The following is a 22772-nucleotide window of genomic DNA, read 5'->3' as shown; positions in this document are numbered from 1 at the left end:
CAGGATTGCAGGCTAAAACACACAGCTATGCAACCACAACTTCCCACAAAGGGACAGGTGAAAACAGGCTACCTAAGTATGACTCTCAATCAGCAACAATGATGTACAGCTGTTCCTGATTGAGAGCCATACCAGGCCAACAAAGAAATACACAACATAGAAATACGAAATAAAGAACATAACTCAAAAACCCCGGAATACTCTAACCAAACACCACTCTACATAAACACATATACTAACAAACCCCGAACCACATAAAACAAATACCCCCCTGCCACATCCTGACCAAACTACAATAACAAATAACCCCTTTACTGGTCAGAACGTGACAAAAAAACTTTCTCATCTTTTGGTTGTTGGAGACTAGTTTGATATTTATGGATGCGACCTAGTCATTCGTTCTTTATGTTCCGTTGCCATACTCACTAGCAATATTCTTGTTCCTTGCTTGCTAGCTAGCCAATTAGCTATGGCTAACACTGTCATAACCTCTGCAGCCAGAATGACAGCAAAGTAGCTGTTTTCTATTGAAAATAATTTGGATACATCCATAACAATGAGCTGATAATGCAAATGCAATTCAATTTATAACATTTTTGACATGCGTTTTTTTCTGGATATTTTTGTTGTTATTCTGTCTCTCACTGTTCAAATAAACCTACTATTAAAATTATAGACTGATCATTTCTTTGTCAGTGGGCAAACGTACAAAATCAGCAGGGGATCAAATACTTTTTTCCGTCACTGTACCTGTGCTAGGTTCTCAGACTTCTTCCCTTAGTCCCTAGCACTAGGTCATTCGTCTCCAGTTGCACTTGGTCTGTTTCCAGCATTTGTCGGCCCTCAGTACCTATCCCAGATGGGTCGTCAGGCTACTGCCCCGCTAGGTTAAAAGTTTCATTCTGCTTAGAGCCAGTTTGCACTGTTCTGTGAAGGGAGTAGTAAACAGCATTGTACGAGATCTTCAGTTTGTTGGTCTTTTCTCACAAGGAATAGTCTTCATTTCTCAGAACAAGAATAGACTGACGAGTTTCTGAAGAAAGTGCTTTGTTTCTGGCCATTTTGAGCCTTTAATCGAACCCACAAATGCTGATGCTCCAGATACTCAACTAGTCTAAAGAAGGCCAGTTTTATTGCTTCTTTAATCAGCATAGCAGTTTTCAGCTGTGCTAACATAATTGCAAAATGGGTTTTCTAATGATCAATTAGCCTTTTAAAATGATCAACTTGGATTAGCTAACACAACGTGCCATTGGAACACAGGAGTGATGGTTGCTGATAATGGGCCTCTGTACTCCAATGTAGATATTCCATAAAAAATCTGCCGTTTCCAGCTACAATAATAATTTACAACATTAACAATGTCTACACTGTATTTCTGATCAATTTTATGTTATTTTAATGGACAAAAAACTAGCTTTTCTTTCAAAAACAAGAACATTTTTAAGTGACCCCAAACTTTTGAACGGTGGTGTATATGTATATTGTATAGTTATAACCCTTAGCTAATGTTGTCTTAGGTCTCTCTTTATGCAGTGTTGTGTCGTCTCTCTTGTCGCGATGTGTGTTTTGTCCTATAGTTTTATTGAATTTATTTTTATTTTTAATCCCAGCCCCTGTCCACGCAGGAACCCTTTTTTCTTTTGGTAGGCCGTTATTGTAAATAAGGATTTGTTCTTAACTGACTTGCCTAGTTAACCTTTATTTAACTATGCAAGTCAGTTAAGAACAAATTGTTATTTACAATTACGTTTTTTACAATAGGTTCAGGGTGGGTGAAAACCGAGTTGGGTGCTGTGAAATCTGTGAAGGTGAATAAATTAAATAAATACAAAAGCTAATACTGTTTACATGTGTTCTTTTTTGTCTTATTTATCCACAACACTAAGATTCCAAGTCATTCCGATTACCAAAACCATGTAATCCTCTTCAAATGGAAACAGCTGTGTCTGCTTGTGTGTGTGGTGGTGACTATCAAGAGTACCGTGATGGGCCTCAACATCCTGTTCTAACCAGACAGCACTATAGAGGACAGATCCGAACCAGTCACTTATAAGTATATTGCGGGTGAGGGCATTCACAGCCGACCGCTCAGTCCGGTGTGGGCATACCAGCCAACCGTTTTTACTTGGTCCTTCTACACAGATTTAGTGACCAACAGTTTTTTACATTGTCCGTAAATTCTCCAGATTTAGCGACCAATAGATTTTACAAAGGGAGATTGTTTGTTAAAGACGAATGGTAGAAAGGGTAAGCAGAGTGATCTGTAAGCTGGATCAAAGACAGGAGGAGAAATGGAAGTGAATGAGGGTGAGGTATCGGAGTGGGTAGGTGTGCTGAAGTTCTCAGAGCCTGAGGCTTGCGCCGAGGGTCAGGATAAAGATGAGTTTGATAGTAGGAGTGAAGTTTTTGGAAAAAGGTGACCCTTGCCTTTTGGCTGATCCATTTGTGGTTTCAGGGTGGGTGAAAACAGAGTCGGGTGCTGTGAAATCAGTGAAGGTAGTAACCAAAAGTGGTCTCTAAATAATTGTTTGTGTTTCTGCTGGTCAGAGGGAGCAGGCGCTCTGTGTTACACGAAGGTGGACAAGAGATGTGAATTGTTTTGCTCTCAAGAAAAGGGCACCATTGAAAGGAGTGATTACTGGGGTAGCGGTAAATGTGAAAGTTTACCAACTGAAGGGGAAGATTCCCGGGGTTTGTGATGCTCGTCATTTGGTGCGACGCAAACATGGTGGCGTGAGTGGTGAAACAGAAAAGCCATTGTCTGTTCTTTTGAGTTTTGATGTTGAGTCTTTGCCTAACAAAGTGATGTTAGGATATACAGTATAAGTTATCCTGTACAAGATTTTGTGCCAAATACATTGTTGTTACAGGTGTCAAGCCTATGCGCAAGTGGCTGCAGTTTGTAAGAGGGAGGTTCCAAGGTGTGAGAAATGTGCAGAAGGGCATGAGAAAAGGAAATGTGTAGTATTGGATTAAGTAATGGTATGTGTTAATTGTAGGGGTGCCCATGGGGATGGGGATCAGAAATGTGCAGTGTAAGAGAGGCAGGTTGAAGTTTCCAGGCTTAGAGTAGTGAAGAAGTTGTCATATGCTGAGGCAGTGAAAAAGTAGAGGAAGATGGGTCAAGTTGTAAGGATCCTGAGAAGAGTGGTGTGAGTAGTAGATCTGTACTAGTACAGAGGGATAGGTGATTTATGTTCCAGTAAGATTGTATTTTTTGCATTTATAAAAATAGTTATCATCTGTACTGCAGGGATGGAACATAAGTCGCAAAAAATGTATGTTGTGGGGGCAGCTGCAGAGAGGTATTTGGGTGTGCAAGACTACAGGGTGTGATGACGCCAGAGGAGATGGCTGCAGTTTTATGGGCTTCTAACCAATTGTGCTACTGTGTGTTTTTTTTTGCATTATTCGTAACTTATTTTGTACATAATGTTTCTGCCACCGTCTCTTATGACCGAAAAGAGATTCTGGATATCAAGACGGCGATTACTCAACTCGTACTGGAAAAAGATTGTTTCTTTAATGAGTCGAACATGAAGGATTTACTTCAAACACCCAACAAGGCCCAAATCCTCATAATTCACATGAAGAAGAGACAGATGTCGGGGATGTAGGTCGGGGTACCTAGTAAGGATCCGACGGCAACTGAGTAAACCGCCTTTACCATCAGTCCTATTAGCCAATGTGCAATCATTGGATAATAAAATGGATGAGCTCCGATCAAGACTATCCTACCAACGGGACATTAAAAACTGTAATATCTTATGTTTCACCGAGTCGTGGCTGAACAATGACATGGATAACATACAGCTGGCTGGGTTTTCAGTCCATCGGCAACATAGAACAGCTGCCTCCGGTAAGACAAGGGGTGGCAGTCTTTGTCTATTTGTAAATAACAGCTGGTGCACGAAATCTAATATTAAGGAGCACTCTAGGGTTTTGCTTACCTGAGATAGAGTATCTCATGATAAGCTGTAGACCACACTATTTACCAAGGGAGTTTTCATCTATATTTTTCGTAGCTGTCTATTTACCAACACAAACCGATGCTGGCACGAAGACCGCACTCAACGAGCTGTAAGCAAACAGGAAAATGCTCATCCAGAGGCGGCGCTCCTAGTGTCAGCGGACTTTAATGCAGGGAAACTTCAATCCGTTTTACCTCATTTCTACTAGCATGTTACATCTGCAACCAGAGGGAAAAAAACTCTGGACCACCTTTACTCCACACACAGAGATGCGTACAAAGCTCTCGCTCACCCTCCGTTTGGCAAATCTGACCATAACTCTATCCTCCTGATTCCTGCTTACTAGCAAAAACTAAAGCAAGAAGCACCAGTGACTTGCTAAATAAGGATGTGGTCAGATGCCGCAGATGCTAAGCTACAGGACTGTTTGCTAGCACAGCCTGGAATATGTTCCGGTATTCTTCTGATGGCATTGAGGAGTACACCACATCAGAGAGTGGCTTCATCAATCACTGGGCTCCCGAGTGGTGCAGCGGTCTAAGGCACAGCATCTCAGTGCTAAGGAGTCACTCCAGACACCCTAGTTAGATTACAGGCTGTATCACAACCGGCCGTATCACAACCAGCCGTGATTAGGAGTCCCATAGGGTGGTGCACCGTTTTCCCAGTGTGGTCCGGGTTTAGCCGGTGTAGGCTGTCATTGTAAATATGAATTTGTTCTTAACTGACTTATCTAGCTAAATGAAGGTTAACCTCTTACATCTAGACGTTCCGCTAGCCGAACACCTGCTCCAATATCCAATGATAGGCGTGGCGCGAATTACAAATTCCTCAAAAATACAAAAACTTCCATTTTTCAAACATATGACTATATTACACCATTTTAAAGACAAGACTCTCGTTTATCTAACCACACTGTCTGATTTCAAAAAGTCTTTACAGCGAAAGCAAAACATTAGATTATGTCAGCAGAGTACCCAGCCAGAAATAATCAGACACCCATTTTTCAAGCTAGCATATAATGTCACAAAAAACAAAACCACAGCTAAATGCAGCACTAACCTTTGATGATCTTCATCAGATGACACACCTAGGACATTATGTTATACAATACATGCATGTTTTGTTCAATCAAGTTCATATTTATATCAAAAACCAGCTTTTTACATTAGCATGTGACGTTCAGAACTCGCATTCCCACCGAACACTTCCGGTGAATTTACTAAATTACTCACGATAAACGTTCACAAAAAACATAATTATTTTAAGAATTATAGATACAGAACTCCTTTATGCACTCGCTATGTCCGATTTTAAAATAGCTTTTCGGTGAAAGCACATTTTGCAATATTCTGAGTAGATAGCTCGCCATCACAGGCTAGCTATTTTGACACCCACCAAGTTTGACCCTCACCAAACTCCGATTTACTATTAGAAAAGTTTGATTACCTTTCCTGTTCTTCATCAGAATGCACTCCCAGGACTTCTACTTCAACAACAAATGTTGGTTTGGTTCAAAATAATCCATAGTTATATCCAAATAGCGGCGTTTTGTTCGTGCGTTCAAGACACTATCCAAGGGTGACGAAGGGTTACGCGCCCGACGCGTTTCGTGACAAAAAAATTCTAAATATACCATTACCGTACTTCGAAGCATGTCAACCGCTGTTTAAAATCAATTTTTATGCTATTTTTCTCGTAAAAAAGCGCTAATATTCTGACCGGGAGTCGTTGTTTTCGTTCAAAGACGAAAGAATAAAAACATGGGGTCGCCTCGTGCACGCGCCTCCAGTCTCTGTTCTCTGACCGACCACTATCAAAATGCGCTAATGTTTTTCAGCCAGGGCCTGCAAAGCCACCATTCAGCTTTTTGACGCCTTCTGAGAGCCTATGGGAGCCGTAGGAAGTGTCACGTAACAGCAGAGATCCCCTGTTTTGGATAGAGATGATCAAGAAGGCCAAGAAATGGTCAGACCGGGTACTTCCTGTACAGAATCTTCTCAGGTTTTGGCCTGCCAAATGAGTTCTGTTATACTCACATACACCATTCAAAGAGTTTTAGAAACTTTGGAGTGTTTTCTATCCAAAGCTAATAATTATTTGCATATTCTAGTTTCTGGGCAGGAGTAATAATCAGATTAAATCGGGTACGTTTTTTATCCGGCCGTGAAAATACTGCCCCCTATCCATAACAGGTTAAATAAAAAATAAGTGCATCGATGACGTGGTCCCCACAGTGACCGTACGTACATACCCCAACCAGAAGCCATGGATTACAGGCAACATGTGCACTGAGCTAAAGGGTAGAGCTGAAGTGTTCAAGGATGCTTATAAGAAATCACGCTATGCCCCCCGACGAACAATCAAAGACTCAATGTGTCAAAACAGGACTAAGATTGAATCGTACTACACCGGCTCCGATGCTCGTCGGATGTGGCAGGGCTTGCAAACGATTACGGACTACAAAGGGAAACACAGCCGCGAGCTGCCGGGTGACACGAGCCTACCAGATGAGCTAAATGACTTCTATGCTTGCTTCTAGGCAAGCAACACTGAAGCATGCATGAGAGCATCAGCTGTACTGGTACCTCCTGTATGTATCCTCAAGCAGACCACCAAAGTCCCTGTTTCCAAGAACACCAAGGTAACCTGCCAAAATGACTTCCGACCCGTAGCACTCACATTTGTATCCATGAATTGCTTTGAAAGGCTGATAATGGCTCACATCGACACCATTATCCCAGAAGCCCTAGACCCACTCCAATTTGCATACCGCCCCAAAAGATCCACAGATGATGCCATCTCTATTGCACTCAACACTGCCCTTTCCCACCTGGACAAAAGGAACATCTACGGGAGAATGCTATTCATTGACTACAGCTCAGCGTTCAACACCATAGTGCCCTCAAAGCTCGTCACTAAGCTAAGAACCCTGGGACCAAACACCCCCCTCTGCAACTGGATCCTGGACTTCCTGACGGGCCACCCCCAGGTGGTAAGGGTAGGTAACAACATGTCCTCCATGCTGATCCTCAACACTGGGCTCCTCAGGGGTGTGTGCTCAGTCCCCTCCTGTACTACCTGTTCACCCATGAGTGCATGGCCAAGCACGACTCTAACACCATCATTAAGTTTGCAGATGACACAACAGTGGTAGGCCTGATCACCGACAACGATGAGACAGCCTATAGGGAGGAGGTCAGAGAACTGGTAGTGTGGTGCCAGGATAACAGCCTCTCCCTCAACGTGATCAGGACAAAGTAGATGTTTGTGGAATACAGGAGGAGGACCAAGCACGCCCCCATTCTCATCGACGGGTCTGTATTGGAGCAGGTTGAGGGCTTCAAGTTCCTTGGTGTCCTCATTATCAACAAAATATAATTGTCCAAACACACCAAGACAGTCATGAAGAGGGCACGACAACACTTATTTGGCATCGGTCCTCATATCCTGAAAATGTTCTTCAGCTGCACCATCGAGAGCATCCTGACTTGTTGCATCACTGCCTGGTATTGCAACTGCTCGGCCTTCGACCGCAAGGCACTACAGAGGGTAGTGCGCATGGACAAGTACATCACTGGGGCCAAGCTTCCTGCCATCAAGGCCCTCTATACCAGGCGGTGTCAGAGGGAGGTCCTAAAATTGGCAAAGACTCCAGCCACCCTAGTCATAGACTTTTCTCTCTGCTACCGCACGGCATAGTCACTTTACCTCTACCTACATGTACATATTACCTAAATTACCTCGCCTAACCTGTGCCCCTGCACATTGACTCTGTACCGGTTCCCACTGTATATAACCTCTCTACTGTTATTTTATTGTTGCTCCTTTATTATTTGTTATATTACAATTTTTCTTCTTTAAAGTTTATTTTAGAAAATACTTTCTTAACACTTATTTTTCTTAAAACTGCATGGTTGGTTAAGGGCTTGTAAGTAAGCATTTCACTGTAAGGTCTACAACTGTTGTATTCAGCTCATGTGATATACAATTTAATTTGATTTGTTAAGTGGTGGCGTCCCATACTTTCAGCCTGTTGGCCTGAAGTAGGACTAAATATATTTAAATAGTGGAGTAGGGTGGTGTTTTTATTTTTGATTTAAGTGATTGTAGGGTTAGATGGTAGGGTATTTGTCTATTTATTTGTCTATTTTTTTAAGCAAAGTATAAAGGAGTTGTACTCCATTCTAGGAGGCGGTAATGCAACATTTATTCGATGCCAACCGACGTTAAACCTCATCGAAGAAGAACCTTTTCCGTTGGACGCCTTTACTGAATAAGCGTTTTCCTATTGGAGCGGTATTGTGGTAGGAAAAGGTGTCGGATGCTTCAGCAGAAGAACTTACATTCATCAAAGGTTTGTGGCCTATACATTTACAGTTGCTCTTGTTTAGTTCCATTATTACTGACCAATGTAGGACTGTTTGTTTATTTTTGTAGTAAGGTATAGGCTACTTTGCAAGATGTGCATAGTCTCCATCAAAGAGTAATGATTGCAGGGCATTGCTCGAATAATTAGCATTGTATGCAACATAGTGTAACGAACCTGGGTTTATAAGAGCGGATATCGATTCTGCCGCACGAGCATGCTTTTGTAGCTTACCCAACATAACTGTCGTACATAAACAATTAATAGGTCGTCATTATTACAAAACGCCAATCTCAAAATGTAATATAATGCTATTATTACATTTTCCCTAGTGATCCTAGCAATGAGAAGAGCAAAGCATGTTACTGAAGCTGTGCTCTGTGATTCTACTCATCATCCAGATGGATACAGAAAGTATGTTTCCAATTGATGTCATAAAATGCCATAATTTTGAGTGCATGTTTTTTTCTCTCTTTTAATGTTGACACAATGCAAGGACAATAACAACCACAAAACCCCACCATTAAATTGCAGTCCTGGTCCTTTTAGGGTACGATAAGGCACAGTATGTTTACTATGTTTTTACCTCAGCATGTTTACTATGTTTTTAACTCAGTGTGTTTACTATGTTTTTAACTCAGTATGTTTTGAGACATGCTGAGCATGCACAAGTATCTAGGAATGTCTTGAATATCATAGTCTTGATTAAGTGTAAGAACAGAGTCAGGGCCTTTCGCTTATTATTCTAATAACATATTCACTAAGTAGTTTCAGCCGAGACTGGACCCAGATCAGTACGTGCTTTAGCCATCTCCTCTGACTATGGCTGCCCAAATGGGCTTAGGGTCAAAGATTGAGCAATTGGCACATTTGTTGTTGCAATAGCCACATTTCAGCATCAATAGGATATCATAGTTCATAAGCACAGCTAAATACTAATAATGGTCTTGTCTGTGTGTTTAGGTAACATCTCTGTTTATTAGAGTTCATAAGCATCTATTCTACAGGTCTCTTTTGGATTTGTTTTTTTGGCTTGTGTTTTCTCTTCAGGTACACAGGTGATTGGAGGACGCAGGACTGTAGTACTGGGGGAGGATGTGGACTTATCCTGCAGACTGATAGAGACAGACGAGGAGCTTGAACAGATAACATGGCAGAAAAGTACTTGGGAAGAAACACAGAACCATAATTTTATGCTGATTCATCCCAATGGGGTTACTAAGTTTATTGCACCAAATGGATTGGCAGGTAGAGTCCAGTTTATTGGGAACCCATCAGAAAACCTTGGATCTATTAGAATAACAGCTGTCAGACTGCTTGATGAAGGCACCTTCACATGTATCTTCAGTGTTTTCCCCAGTGGCGCATACACTACAGAGATACCCCTGACTGTGCTTGGTAAGAACTCTTCCTTCACTCTTTGATTCGATGTTTCTACTTTTGAAAGTCTAGAAAGACTGCGTGTGATAACCAACACTCGACAGCTAAAAAGTTGGTTGGTACATTTTTGTATTTTTTTTACAAGATTTTATATGATCTTTTATCAACAATACAAAACAAACACATACAAACAACTACATCATACATACAAACATCTACAGCACACCCGCCAGACCCACTAGCCCCCACCCCTATTTCCAGCACCCGCAACACTTTCTGCCACATGGCTTCAAACTGCACGATTTTGTTTCTCTCCGTCGCCCACGCTCTTTAAATTTTTTTAAATTAATAACGCATTTGAACTTTCCATTTCGTGAAAGACGGAGGATTGGCTTATTTCCAGCTTTTGAGTAAAAGTTTTGTTTAAAGATTATTGATGAGAAGAGTCTTGTCCAACCCATCGGGTATCTCATTGCACCCTCATACAGTTGAAGTCGGGAGTTTACATACACTTAGGTTGGAGTCATTAAAAATCGTTTTTCAACCACTCCACACATTTCTTGTTAACAAACTATAGTTTTGGCAAGTCGGTTAGGACATACACGAAGCACGAAGAAGGGTTCCCGTATGGGGACAAACCAAAGAACACTACATTATATGGTTGTATTCAGCGCCTTTTTTTCCTGAGTGTATCCTCTTACTCAAGCTGTAACCAGGAGAGTACAGGCATTAATAGTTTACCTAATGGTGGAACAGATGTTGGAATATATACACCACTATATACAGCATCCCTTAACAGCATAATCACTGGGATTGTGAATGCTTGTCAGTGGAACTGCTGAAAATGAAAAACAGCTTTAGTGATGTGTGTGAAACTTAATACCTCAGGTGCAGGTACCTCTCATCAGGGTGAGCTAAAACCTGTTAACTGGATTTGACCAAACCTCCAATACAGTAAATGTATAGCTACTAATGGTATATATTGCAATTGGCAAGATGGAGAACATGATTGGGTTTATTTAAAGTTTGTTGGTCATGTGACATGAGCATTTGGATAAGCTTTACATGATGGGCTGTGTGTATTTTGGTTGTTTTTTTCATGTATGTGTAACAGTGTAGGTTCCGTCCCTCTCTTCGCCCCAACCCGGGCTCGAACCAGGGACCCTTGCACACATCAACAACTGACACCCCACGAAGCATCGTTACCCATCGCGCCACAAAAGCGAGTGACGTCACTGATCGAAACGCTATTAGCGCGCACCACTGCTAACTAACTAGCCATTTCACATCGGTTACATATGGTTCCACATTTATAATTAGTGATTTGTTCATGTTTTCTTTTCTCTGTTTGTTTGTTTTCTGGCCATAGTCCCTCCAGTGGTGAATGTGACAGTTGATATTCCTCCTGTCATTGGGGAGAATGAGGTTGTATTTGCAACCTGTGTGGCTGCTGGAGCCAAGCCACAGGCAGAAGTGACGTGGAAGACAGGTGCATTCGGCAGTTTGTTGAGGATAGTGACCAACTCTACCCAGCACGCCAACGGCACCACCACAGTACTCAGCCACCTGCTTGGGGTACCAACCAAGGCAGCCAATCAGCAGCAGGTCCAGTGTGTGGTCAACCAGTCTGCCCTGGTAACAGAGAAGACCTACAACTACAGCATAAACATCCACTGTAAATATATTCTACTACCACTGTCCTACACTATAGACATCCACTGAGGCACACAAGTGGTATGGACCTTTATGTGCTTTCATTGTACTGCTCCTCTACTGCAAGTAATCTATCAAACTGAAATGAAGGAAGAAATATTTCTTAGTGTTTCCTCATCTGTGGATGAAAGTTTCTTTCCTGCCCACTGCTCAGAGTCTGTAGTGTCATTGTTATGGGTCTGTCTTGGTGTGTAGGTCTATTTACATTCTATATCTGCAGTAACTGTAACCATCTCTCTCTCTCTCTCTCTCATAGATCCACCTCAGTCATTGAACGTTACCCTTAGTGAGACCTCTAAAACCACAGTCTTACTATGTGTAGCAGATGGTAACCCACAACCCAACTACACCTGGAGCAGGTACTCACTGGAAACTAGTTCAAACCAGTTTAAATGTAAATGTTAGGTACACTTGTTTAAACATATGAAACAGATTAGCTTGAAGCTTCAGTATGTTCATATATTATGATGGTAGTCAAATGATGCCTTTGCCTATCTCACACACACACAAAGCCCTTCTCCTCTCTCTCCCCCAGGTTGGTCCAGCCATGGCCTGGGTCTTCGGTGAGAGCAGAGGGAGACAAACTGCACCTCCTCAGTCTCAACTCTGAGCTGAATGGTCTCTATGTCTGTGAGGCCTCCAACCCTTACGGACGAGCAACTGGCTCCCTCTATGTACACATATCCTCTGGTGAGAAGCACCTGAGAGAGAGAGACACACACACACCCACTCACACACTATTCATGCTGGTTGCTTAACTATTTGCTTATGCTGTTTTATAAGATGCTTATAATTGTTACATGATTGATTGATTGAATGAATAGTTTATTGTCCCATAGGGACATTTGTCTGGCAACAATATAGGCATTCCTGGTATACACATAAAACACATATATGAAGTTATGAGAAATGTGATGTTGCATGGATGACAAAGTTGAGCCAGATGCTCACTTATCTTTCACTGCATGTGTTAGTATCAGACTTATGGCCTCATTACCCTTTCTATAGGAAGTTACTGTATAACCACTAAGATGGTCATGATACACACTCATCTCTTACTGCATATGTACATGACTTATAACCTGGTATTATCTCTTTGCTTTCTGCAGGAAAATGTTTGCATTAGAGCCATGATGGTTGCTAGGGCAACAAGATTACATGTAATTATAAATACAGACTGTTTCTTATAATAACTGTATTCCCTATCTCTTCACAGAGACCTCTGCTGCCTGTTGGGTTCTACTGGTCATTCTATGTCTGATTGTTTCTGCTGCACTTGTATGGTACTGGTGGAAATACAGACAGTTTCCCTGGTAATATCAACTACTGTAATATCATGAACTGAATTTTGCATTGTGAAAATAATGCATTTGCATTAGATGATCATATATTGATTTTGCTCAAGTTAATATATTTTCTTTTCCTGGACAATATTTTCCAGGAGTTCAATTGTGGCCAAGGCACCAGAACAGGTATGCTGTGGTTAGTGAGTAGTTACAGATGTAGGATCTTAATTTGAGTCAGTTTGCTACAGCAGGAAAATAATCGTGCAGCAACAGGAAATTTGAATTATTATGAAAATTATAATTCATAGACATTTTTGTAAGGGTTGATACATTTTTCATGAGGAAAATCTAATCTGAAATTTCAAAGTGGAAACTGCAAACTTTAAAAGCCTTTTTAACCTCAAATATACTACAAGTGTTAAATGTCCTACATTGCCGGGAAGTTCTCCAGTTCCCTCAACTGGGTGATCAAATGAAGTTGCTACATATGTATTTCACTGTCCTCCATTGTTTTGTGACTAAACTTACGAATTAGGTTTCTCATTAGCCAATGGTTTCTATGTAATGATACTGTAATAATGTCCGTTTGATTCCAGACTATATCAATATCTTCCAAGACGAGGAGACATGACAAGGTTGAGGAAGGTGAAGATGACCCATTGGCTGCGACTGTCCAAACCAGGAAGGAGCCTGAGGAGGAGGAAGAAGTATCATGATGTATGGAACAATATACCTTATTTGTTTTCTGGAAACATTTTATTTTTTATTTGTATTATTCCAGATGTTTTTTATTTTTGATAGATTGTCTGTTCATTAAGTATATTTATTGTGTTAGCTCAAAGAAATCGCCGGACAGGTTTAATGCCAGAAAAATCTAATTCTCCAATGTTCTAACCATCTGCAAAGAATAGAAACATTATCCCGAGTGGCGCAGTGGTCTAAGGCACTAGAGATCCTGGTTCGAGTACAGGCTCTGTCGCGACCGGGAGACCTATGGGGCAGCGCACAATTGGCTGGGTTAGGGGAGGGTTTGGCTGGCAGGGATGTTCTTGTCCCATCGTGCTCGAATGACTCCTGTGGCGGGCTGGGCGCATGCACGCTGACACGGTCGCCAGGTGTACAGTGTTTCCTCCGACACATTGGTGTGGCTGGCTTCCGGGTAAAGCAGGCATTGTGTCAAGAAACAGTGTGGCTTGGTTTTGTCGGACGCATGATAGTGTGGCTTTTGTTTCAGAGGATGCATGGCTCTTGGCCTTTGCCTCTCCCGAGTCCGTACGGGAGTTGCAGCGATGAGACAAGACTGTAACTACCAATTGGCTACCACGAAATTGTGGAGAAAAAGGGGTCAAAAGTTTTAAAAAATTGTACAAGAATTAACAGAATAAGCACATTCTCCAACCATCTAATGAGCAATATCTTCTAGGACATTGGAAACCTCGATTCCATCACCGCTTCACCCAGTGCTGGTCCTCGTTTCAGATTTTTGTTCCCCTCTCGTGGACTCCGCCTTGCCGTGGTTGAGGGGCTTTGTTGCTTCAGCGGGAACAAGAACTCTCCTGTATGTATGAATGTACAGTATGTATGTACAGTGCTTTCAGAAAGTATTCATACCCCTTGACTTATTCCATATTTTGTTGTGTTACAGCCTGAATTTCAAATGGATAAAAAATCATTTTTCCTCACTCATCTACACATAATAACCCATAATGACAGAGTGAAAACATATTTTTTGAAATGTTTGCACATTTATTGAAAACGAAATACAGAAATATCTCATTTACATAAGTGTTCACACCCATAAGTCAATACATGCTAGAATCATCTTTGGCAGTGATTACAGCCGTAAGTCTTTCTGGCTAAGTCTCTTAGAGCTTTGCACACCTGGATTGTACAATATTTGGACATTATTATAATTCTTTAAGCTCTGTCAAGCTGGTTGATCATTGCCAGACAGCCATTTTCAAGTCTTACCATTAATTTTCAAGCCAATTTAAGTAAAAACTGTAACTAGGCCACTCCCGAACATGTAATGTCGTCTTGGTAAGTAACTCCAATGTATATTTGGTCTTGTGTTTTAGGTTATTGTTCTGCTTTAATGGGAATTTGTCTCCCAGTATCTGTTGGAAATCAGAGTGAACCAGGTTTTCTTCTAGGACACTGCCTGTGCTTAGCTCTATATCCATTTATTTTTAGACAAAAAGAAACTCCCGAGTTGTTGCCGATGACAAGCATACCCATAACATGATGCAGCCACCACCATGCTTGAAAATACAGTATGAAGAGTGGTTCTCAGCGATGTTTTGTGTTGGATTTGCCCCAAACATAGTACTTTCTATTCAGGACATAAAGTTAATTTCTTTTCACTTTAGGATGCACATGATGCATCATAATTGCAATATTTTTTGGAATATTTTTTTCTGTAGAAAGTTTCCTCCTTTTCACTCTGTCATTTAGATTAGAATTGTGGAGTAACTACAGTGTTGTTGATCCATCCTCAGTTTTCTCCTATCACAGCCACTAAACTCTAACTGTTTCAAAATCACCATTGGCCTAAAGGTGAAATCCCTGAGCGGTTTCCTTCCTCTACTACGGCAACTGAGTTAGGAAGGACGCCTGTATCTTTGTAGTGACTGTGTGTATTGATACACCATCCAAAGTGTAATTAATAACTTCACCATGCTCAAAGGGATATTCAATATGTCTGCTTTTTTGACCCGTCCACCAATAGGTGCCCTTCTTGCAAGGCATTGGAAAACCTCCATGGTCTTTGTGGTTCAATCTGTGTTTGAAATTCACTGCTAGACTGAGGGACCTTATAGTAACTGTATGTGTGGAGTACAGAGATGAGGTAGTCATTCAAAAAATCATTTGAAACACTTATTGGACACAGAGTGAGTCCATGTAACTTATTTTGTGACTTGTTAAGTAACTTTTTTCTCCTGAACTTATTTAGGCTTGCCATAACAAAGGAGTTGAATAATTATTGACTCGAGACATTTCAGCTTTTCATGTATTTTTTTATTTGTACACATTTCTAAAATCATAATTCCACTTTGACATTATGGGGTATTATGTGTAGGCCAGTGACACAACATCTAAATGTAATACATTCAGACTGTAACACAACAAAATGTAGAAAATGTCAAGGGGTGTGAATACTTTCTGAATGAAATGTACTGTAAGTGTTGAAGCCAACTAAAGGGAGCCCTGGTATAAGCTAAATGACATATGTATGAAATGGAGAACCTTGTCAGTAACTACTACTGTACACACACCTTTGGCTGATGGTACTTCTTGCAGCGGCTCCAAAATTAATTCCTTTATATTATGCGGTTATGCAGTTTTGGTACAGCGAGCAGTTATACTGTAAAAGGAACCATGAAACCAAGTGATCCACTGGGAACATAAGCTCCACTAACAGCTGCCTTATGATCCACGTATTAACCCTATCCCTGATGAACCCTGTGTTATTTGTTGATTTAGACTAGCATTAGTGTAGCATGGCATTTTTGGCCACCGGTGTCAAGTCCTGACCATAGTAAGTTGTTATTTTCTATGGTAGAGTAGGCCAGGGCATGACGGGGTGTTTGTCTGTTTTTGTATTTCTATGTTCAGTTTCTAGTTTTGTATTTCTATGTTGGTTTTGTTTGGTATGATCTCCAATTAGAGGCAGCTGGTTGTCTCTAATTGGAGGTCATATTTAAGCTGATGTTTGTCCCACTTGTTTTTGTGGGTGATTATATTTTGAGTAGTGTGTTTTCTCTCTGCGTCACGGTTTGTTGTTTTTGTTAGTTCAAGTATGTAGTGTATTGCATTACGTTTCACGAATAAATAAAGATGTTGAACTACAAACACGCTGCATTTTGGTCCGATCCTACAAACAGCCGTGACAACCGGTGGTTACTGTTTGCAGTTGGTAGTTAGAATGTAGGTATTTTCACTACATTATAAGTTACAATGCAGGTCTTTTCACTACATTAGTAGTTAGAATTAGAGGTCGACCGATTATGATTTTTCAACGCCGATACCCTTTATTGGAGGACGAAAAAAAGCCGATACCGATTAATCGTCTCATTTAAAATAAAATGTATTTGTAATAATGACAATTACAACAATACTGAATGAACACTTATTTTAACTTAATATAATACATCAATTAAATCAATTTAGCCTCAAATAAATAAACATGTTCAATTTGGTTTAAATAATGCAAAAACAAAGTGTTGGAGAAGTAAAAGTGCAATATGTGCCATGTAAGAAAGCTAACGTTTAAGTTCCTTGCTCAGAACATGAGAACATATGAAAGCTGGTGGTTCCTTTTAACATGAGTCTTCAATATTCCCAGGTAAGAAGTTTTAGGTTGTAGTTATTATTGGACCATTTCTCTCTATACAATTTGTATTTAATATACCTTTGACTATTGGATGTTCTTATAGGCACTTTAGTATTGCCAGTGTAACAGTATAGCTTCCGTCCCTCTCCTCGCTCCTACCTGGGCTCGAACCAGGAACACATCGTCAACTCCCACCCTCGAAGCAGCGTTACCCATGCAGAGCAAGGGGAACAACTACTCCAAGTCTCAGAGCGAGTGATGTTTGAAACGCTATTAGCGCGCACCCCGCTAACTAGCTAGCCATTTCACATCGGTTACACCAGCCTAATCTTGGGAGTTGATAGGCTTGAAGTCATAAACAGCGCAATGCTTGAAGCACAGTGAAGAGCTGCTGGCAAAAAGCACGAAAGTGCTGTTTGAATGAATGCTTACGAGCCTGCTGCTGCCTACCACCACTCAGACTGCTCCATCAAATCATAGACTTAATTATAATATGCTGCAAAAAAAATAAAGGGAACACTTAAACAACACAATGTAACTCCAAGTCAATCACACTTCTGTGAAATCAAACTGTCCACTTAGGAAGCAACACTGATTGACAATAAATTTCACATCCTGTTGTGCAAATGGAATAGACAAAAGGTGGAAATTATAGGCAATTAGCAAGACACCCCCAATAAAGGAGTGGTTCTGCAGGTGGTGACCACAGACCACTTCTCAGTTCCTATGCTTCCTGGCTGATGTTTTGGTCACTTTTGAATGCTGGCGGTGCATTCACTCTAGTGGTAGCATGAGACGGAGTCTACAACCCACACAAGTGGCTCAGGTAGTGCAGCTCATCCAGGATGGCACATCAACGCGAGCTGTGGCAAGAAGGTTTGCTGTGTCTGTCAGCGTAGTGTCCAGAGCATGGAGGCGCTACCAGGAGACAGGCCAGTACATCAGGAGACGTGGAGGAGGCCGTAGGAGGGCAACAACCCAGCAGCAGGACCGCTATCTCCGCCTTTGTGCAAGGAGGAGCAGGAGGAGCACTGCCAGAGCCCTGCAAAATGACCTCCAGCAGGCCGCAAATGTGCATGTGTCTGCTCAAACGGTCAGAAACAGACTCCATGAGGGTGGTATGAGGGCCGAACGTCCACAGGTGGGGGTTGTGCTTACAGCCCAACACCGTGCAGGACGTTTGGCATTTGCCAGAGAACACCAAGATTGGCAAATTCGCCACTGGCGCCCTGTGCTCTTCACAGATGAAAGCAGGTTCACACTGAGCTCGTGACAGACGTGACAGAGTCTGGAGACGCCGTGGAGAAAGTTCTGCTGCCTGCAACATCCTCCAGCATGACCCGTTTGGCGATGGGTCAGTCATGGTGTGGGGTGGCATTTCTTTGGGGGACCGCACAGCCCTCCATGTGCTCGCAAGAGGTAGCCTGACTGCCATTAGGTACCGAGATGAGATCCTCAGACCCCTTGTGAGACCATATGCTGGTGCGGTTGGCCCTGGGTTCCTCCTAATGCTAGACCTCATGCGGCTGGAGTGTGTCAGCAGTTCCTGCAAGAGGAAGGCATTGATGCTATGGACTGGCCCGCCCGTTCCCCAGACCTGAATCCAATTGAGCACATCTGGGACATCATGTCTCGCTCCATCCACCAACGCCACGTTGCACCACAGACTGTCCAGCAGTTGGCGGATGGGAGGAGATCCCTCAGGAGACCATCCGCCACCTCATCAGGAGCATGCCCAGGCGTTGTAGGGAGGTCATACAGGCACGTGGAGGCCACACACACTACTGAGCCTCATTTTGACTTGTTTTAAGGACATTACATCAAAGTTGGATCAGCCTGTAGTGTGGTTTTCCACTTTAATTTTGATTGTGACTCCAAATCCAGACCTCCATGGGTTGATAAATTGGATTTCAATTGATTATTTTTGTGTGATTTTGTTGACAGCACATTCAACTATGTAAAGAAAAAAGTATTTAATAAGATTATTTCATTCATTCAGACCTATGATGTGTTATTTTAGTGTTCCCTTTATTTTTTTGAGCAGTGTATAATAAACACACAGAAATACGAGCCTTAGGTCATTAATATGGTCGAATCCAGAAACTATCATCTCGAAAACAAAACGTTTTTCCTTTCAGTGAAATACGGAACCGTTCCGTATTTTATCTAACGGGTGGCATCCCTAAGTCTAAATATTCCTCTTACATTGCACAATCTTCAATGTTATGTACAATTCTGGCAAATTAGTTCGCAACAAGCCAGGCGGCCCAAACTGTTGCATATACCTTGACTCTGCATGCAATGAACGCAAGAGAAGTAACACAATTTCACGTGGTTAATATTGCCTGCTAACCTGTATTTCTTTTAGCTAAATATGCAGGTTTAAAAATATATACTTCTGTGTATTGATTTTAAAGAAAGGCATTGATGTTTATGGTTAGGTATAGTCGTGCAACGATTGTGCTTTTTTCGCAAATGCACTTTTGTTAAATCATCCCCCGTTTGGCGAAGTCGGCTGTCTTTGTTAGGAAGAAATAGTCTTCACAGTTCGCAAAGAGCCAGGCGGCCCAAACTGCTGCATATACCCTGACTCTGTTGCAAGAGAAGTGACACATTTTCCCTATTTAAAAGAAATTCATGTTAGCAGGCAATATTAACTAAATATGCAGGTTTAAAAATATATACTTGTGTATTGATTTTAAGAAAGGCATTGATGTTTATGGTTAGGCACACGTTGGAGCAACGTGTACCTAAGCGATTATATGCAACGCAGGACAGGCTAGATAAACTAGTAATATCATTAACCATGTGTAGTTAACTAGTGATTATGATTGATTGATTGTTTTTTATAAGATAAGTTTAATGCTAGCTAGCAACTTACCTTGGCTTCTTACTGCATTCGCGTAACAGGCAGGCTCCTCGTGGAGTGCAATGTAAAGCAGGTGGTTAGAGCGTTGGACTAGTTAACCGTAAGGTTGCAAGATTGAATCCTCGAGCTGACAAGGTAAAAATCTGTCGTTCTGCCCCTGAAAGAGGCAGTTAAACCCACCGTTCCTATGCCGTCATTGAAAATAAGAATGTGTTCTTAACTGACTTGCCTAGTTAAATAAAGGTGTAAAAAAATTAAAAATATTGGCCAAATCAGCGTCCAAAAATACCAATTTCCGATTGTTATGAAAACTTGAAATCGGCCCTAATTAATCGGCCACTCCGATTAATCGGTCGACCTCTAGTTAGAAAGCAGGTGGTTTACTACGTTAGTAGTCAAGGCCTTGCTTTGGTTAGTGCACTGTAATGTCCTTGTTTTTCAGGCTTGGAAATAGGAACACACAGGGACAAGCTGTTGCTTGGCGTCGGCCTCTTATCAAGTTGAAACATGCTTAAAGAGGAACCTAGTCTGCACACCTGCCTTTTCTTAAATCAACAATGAGTGCCTTTTTTTAATCAGCAATGAGAGACTACCGTTCAAAAGTTTGTGGTCACTTAGAAATGTCCTTGTTTTTGAAAGAAAAGCACATTTTTTGTCCATTAAAATAACATGAAAGTGATCAGAAATACAGTGTGGACATTGTTAATGTTGTAAATGACTATTGTAGCTGGAAATGGCAGATTTTCTTTTTAATGGAATATCTACATAGGCATACAGAGGTCCATTATCAGCAACCATCACTCCTGTGTTCCATTGGTAAGTTGTGTTAGCAAATCCAAGTTTATCATTTTAAAAGGCTAATTGATCATTAGAAACACATTTTGCAATTATGTTAGCACAGCTGAAAACTGTTGTGCTGATTTAAAGAAACAATAGAAATGACCTTCTTTAGACTAGTTGAGTATCTGGAGCATCAGCATTTGTAGGTTCGATTACAGGCTCAAATTGGCCAGAAACAAAGAACTTTCTGCTGCAACTCATCAGTCTATTCTTGTTCTGAGAAATGAAGGATATTCCATGCGAGAATTGGCACGAAACTGAAGATCACGTTCAACGTTGTTTACTACTCCTTTCACAGAACAGTGCAAACTGTCTCTAACCTGAATAGAAAGAGTGGGAGGCCCCGGTGCACAACTGAGCAAGAGGACAAGTACATTAGTGTCTAGTTTGAGAAACAGACGCCTCACATGTCCTCAACTGGCAGCTTCAATAAATAGTACCCGCAAAACACCAATCTCAATGTCAACAGTGAAGAGGCGATTCCGGGATGCTGGCCTACGAGGCAGAGTTCCTCTGTCCAGTGTCTGTGTTCTTTTGCCCATCTTAATCTTTTATTTTTATTGGCCTGTCTGAGATATGGCTTTTTTTTTGCAACTCTGCCTCGAAGGCCAGTATCCCGGAGTCTCCTCTTCACTGTTGACATTGAGACTGGTGTTTTGCAGGTACTATTTAATGAAGCTGCCAGTTGAGGACCTTTGAGGCGTCTGTTGCTAGTAGCTGTTAGATCTCTCTAGGGGAAGTCGGGGAAAATCCCAATTTGGTTACCATCAGCAAACTGGCATCAAAGATAGAGTGACAGTTAGAATGGCTGTTTGGTTATTAGGTGTTTCCTTCCTGGCAATGTAATTATTAACTAGTCTTTAGTTTCAGTGCTTTGATCATATTGTAAACTGTTAAATATCATGCAGAAGTTTGAATCTGTTTTATTGACCTATTAAACATGATGTGTGCAGTATGTAAATAATTCCTTTTATTACTTTTATTTAACCAGGAAGTCACATTGGCAGTACTTGGTGTTATTTGGACATAAATTATGAACTTTGTCAAAAGAAACCACATTTGTTCCGGACCTGGGATGCCTTCCGGACCTGGGATGCCTGCCTTCTGATGGAGATAATCAAAGGTAAGGGGATATTTACAATGTTATTATCGATTTTAGATGATGCTAACTGTATAGCATAGCCTGTTGTTCTTAGCATAGCACCCCGTTTATTGCAAAATGTGATTTCCCAGTAAAGTTATTTTGAGATCTGGCCATTCGGTAGCAATTACGAGATGATAATATATTATTCTTTGAATGACAATATTATAATTTACCAATGTTTTCGAATAGTAATTTTGTTATGTTCACCGGAAGCATTTCAGAGAAGAAAAAAATCTGAATTTCACGCTACTGTAAAATGCTGTTTTTGGATATAAATATGAACTTGATGGAACAAAAAATGCATGTATAGTATAACATAATGTCCTAGGAGTGTCATCTGATGGAGATTGACAAAAGTTAGTGCATAATTCAAGCTGGTTTCTGCTTTTGGTGACGCCTGACCTTGAATTGAAAATGGATGTTTGTACTTTTGTGGCTATGTACTGTCCTAACATAATCTAACTTTATGCTTTTGCCGTAAAGCCTCTTTGAAAATCGAACAATGTGGTTAGATTAAAGAGATGTTTATCATTTAAATTGTGTAAAATAGTTGATTGTTTGAGAAATTGAAATTATTAGATTTTTGATGTTTTGAATTTCCAGCCTTGTTAGCAATCCCGGCTCGGGGTTCATTGCTAACCTGTAGCCCCAACAGGTTAAATCGGGTACGTTTTTTATCCAGCCGTGTCAATACTGCCCCCTGGCCCTAACAGGTTAACGAGAGTCTTATCTTTCAAATGGTGTAAAATAGTCATATGTTTGAGAAATTGAAATTATAGTGTTTTCACGGCCGGATGAAAAACGTACCCACGGCCGGATGAAAAACGTACCCAATTTAAACAGGTTACTACTCTAGAATATGCA

The 22772-nt window shown here is 41.2% G+C and overlaps 1 protein-coding gene across 3 annotated transcripts; it reads left to right on the top strand.

The window, feature by feature from the left end:
* The first annotated feature begins 8176 nt into the window (after positions 1 to 8176).
* Positions 8177 to 16574, top strand: LOC106586642 (nectin-3). Of its 3 annotated transcripts, none has more exons than XR_014382643.1 (10): positions 8177 to 8331; positions 8676 to 8757; positions 9394 to 9741; positions 11093 to 11398; positions 11693 to 11795; positions 11972 to 12126; positions 12653 to 12749; positions 12878 to 12908; positions 13319 to 16362; positions 16416 to 16574. XR_014382643.1 is itself a non-coding variant. In XM_014174148.3 (10 exons), the coding sequence occupies exons 2-9, from the start codon at positions 8703 to 8705 to the stop codon at positions 13436 to 13438; spliced, it is 1215 nt and encodes a 404-aa protein (XP_014029623.2). In that variant the 5' UTR covers positions 8177 to 8331; positions 8676 to 8702; the 3' UTR covers position 13439; positions 14202 to 16574. The 3 variants fall into 3 exon arrangements, 2 of the variants coding, with proteins under 2 accessions (XP_014029623.2, XP_014029622.2); XM_014174148.3 differs by having other exon boundaries at positions 13319 to 13439; positions 14202 to 16574; XM_014174147.3 differs by having other exon boundaries at positions 13319 to 13439; positions 14146 to 16574.
* The last annotated feature ends 6198 nt before the right edge of the window (positions 16575 to 22772 follow it).

Source organism: Salmo salar, chromosome 25 (assembly GCF_965601325.2).
Source record: "Salmo salar chromosome 25, fSalSal1, whole genome shotgun sequence".
Classification (NCBI taxonomy): domain Eukaryota; kingdom Metazoa; phylum Chordata; class Actinopteri; order Salmoniformes; family Salmonidae; genus Salmo; species Salmo salar.
This window is presented reverse-complemented; position numbering and strand designations above follow the sequence as displayed.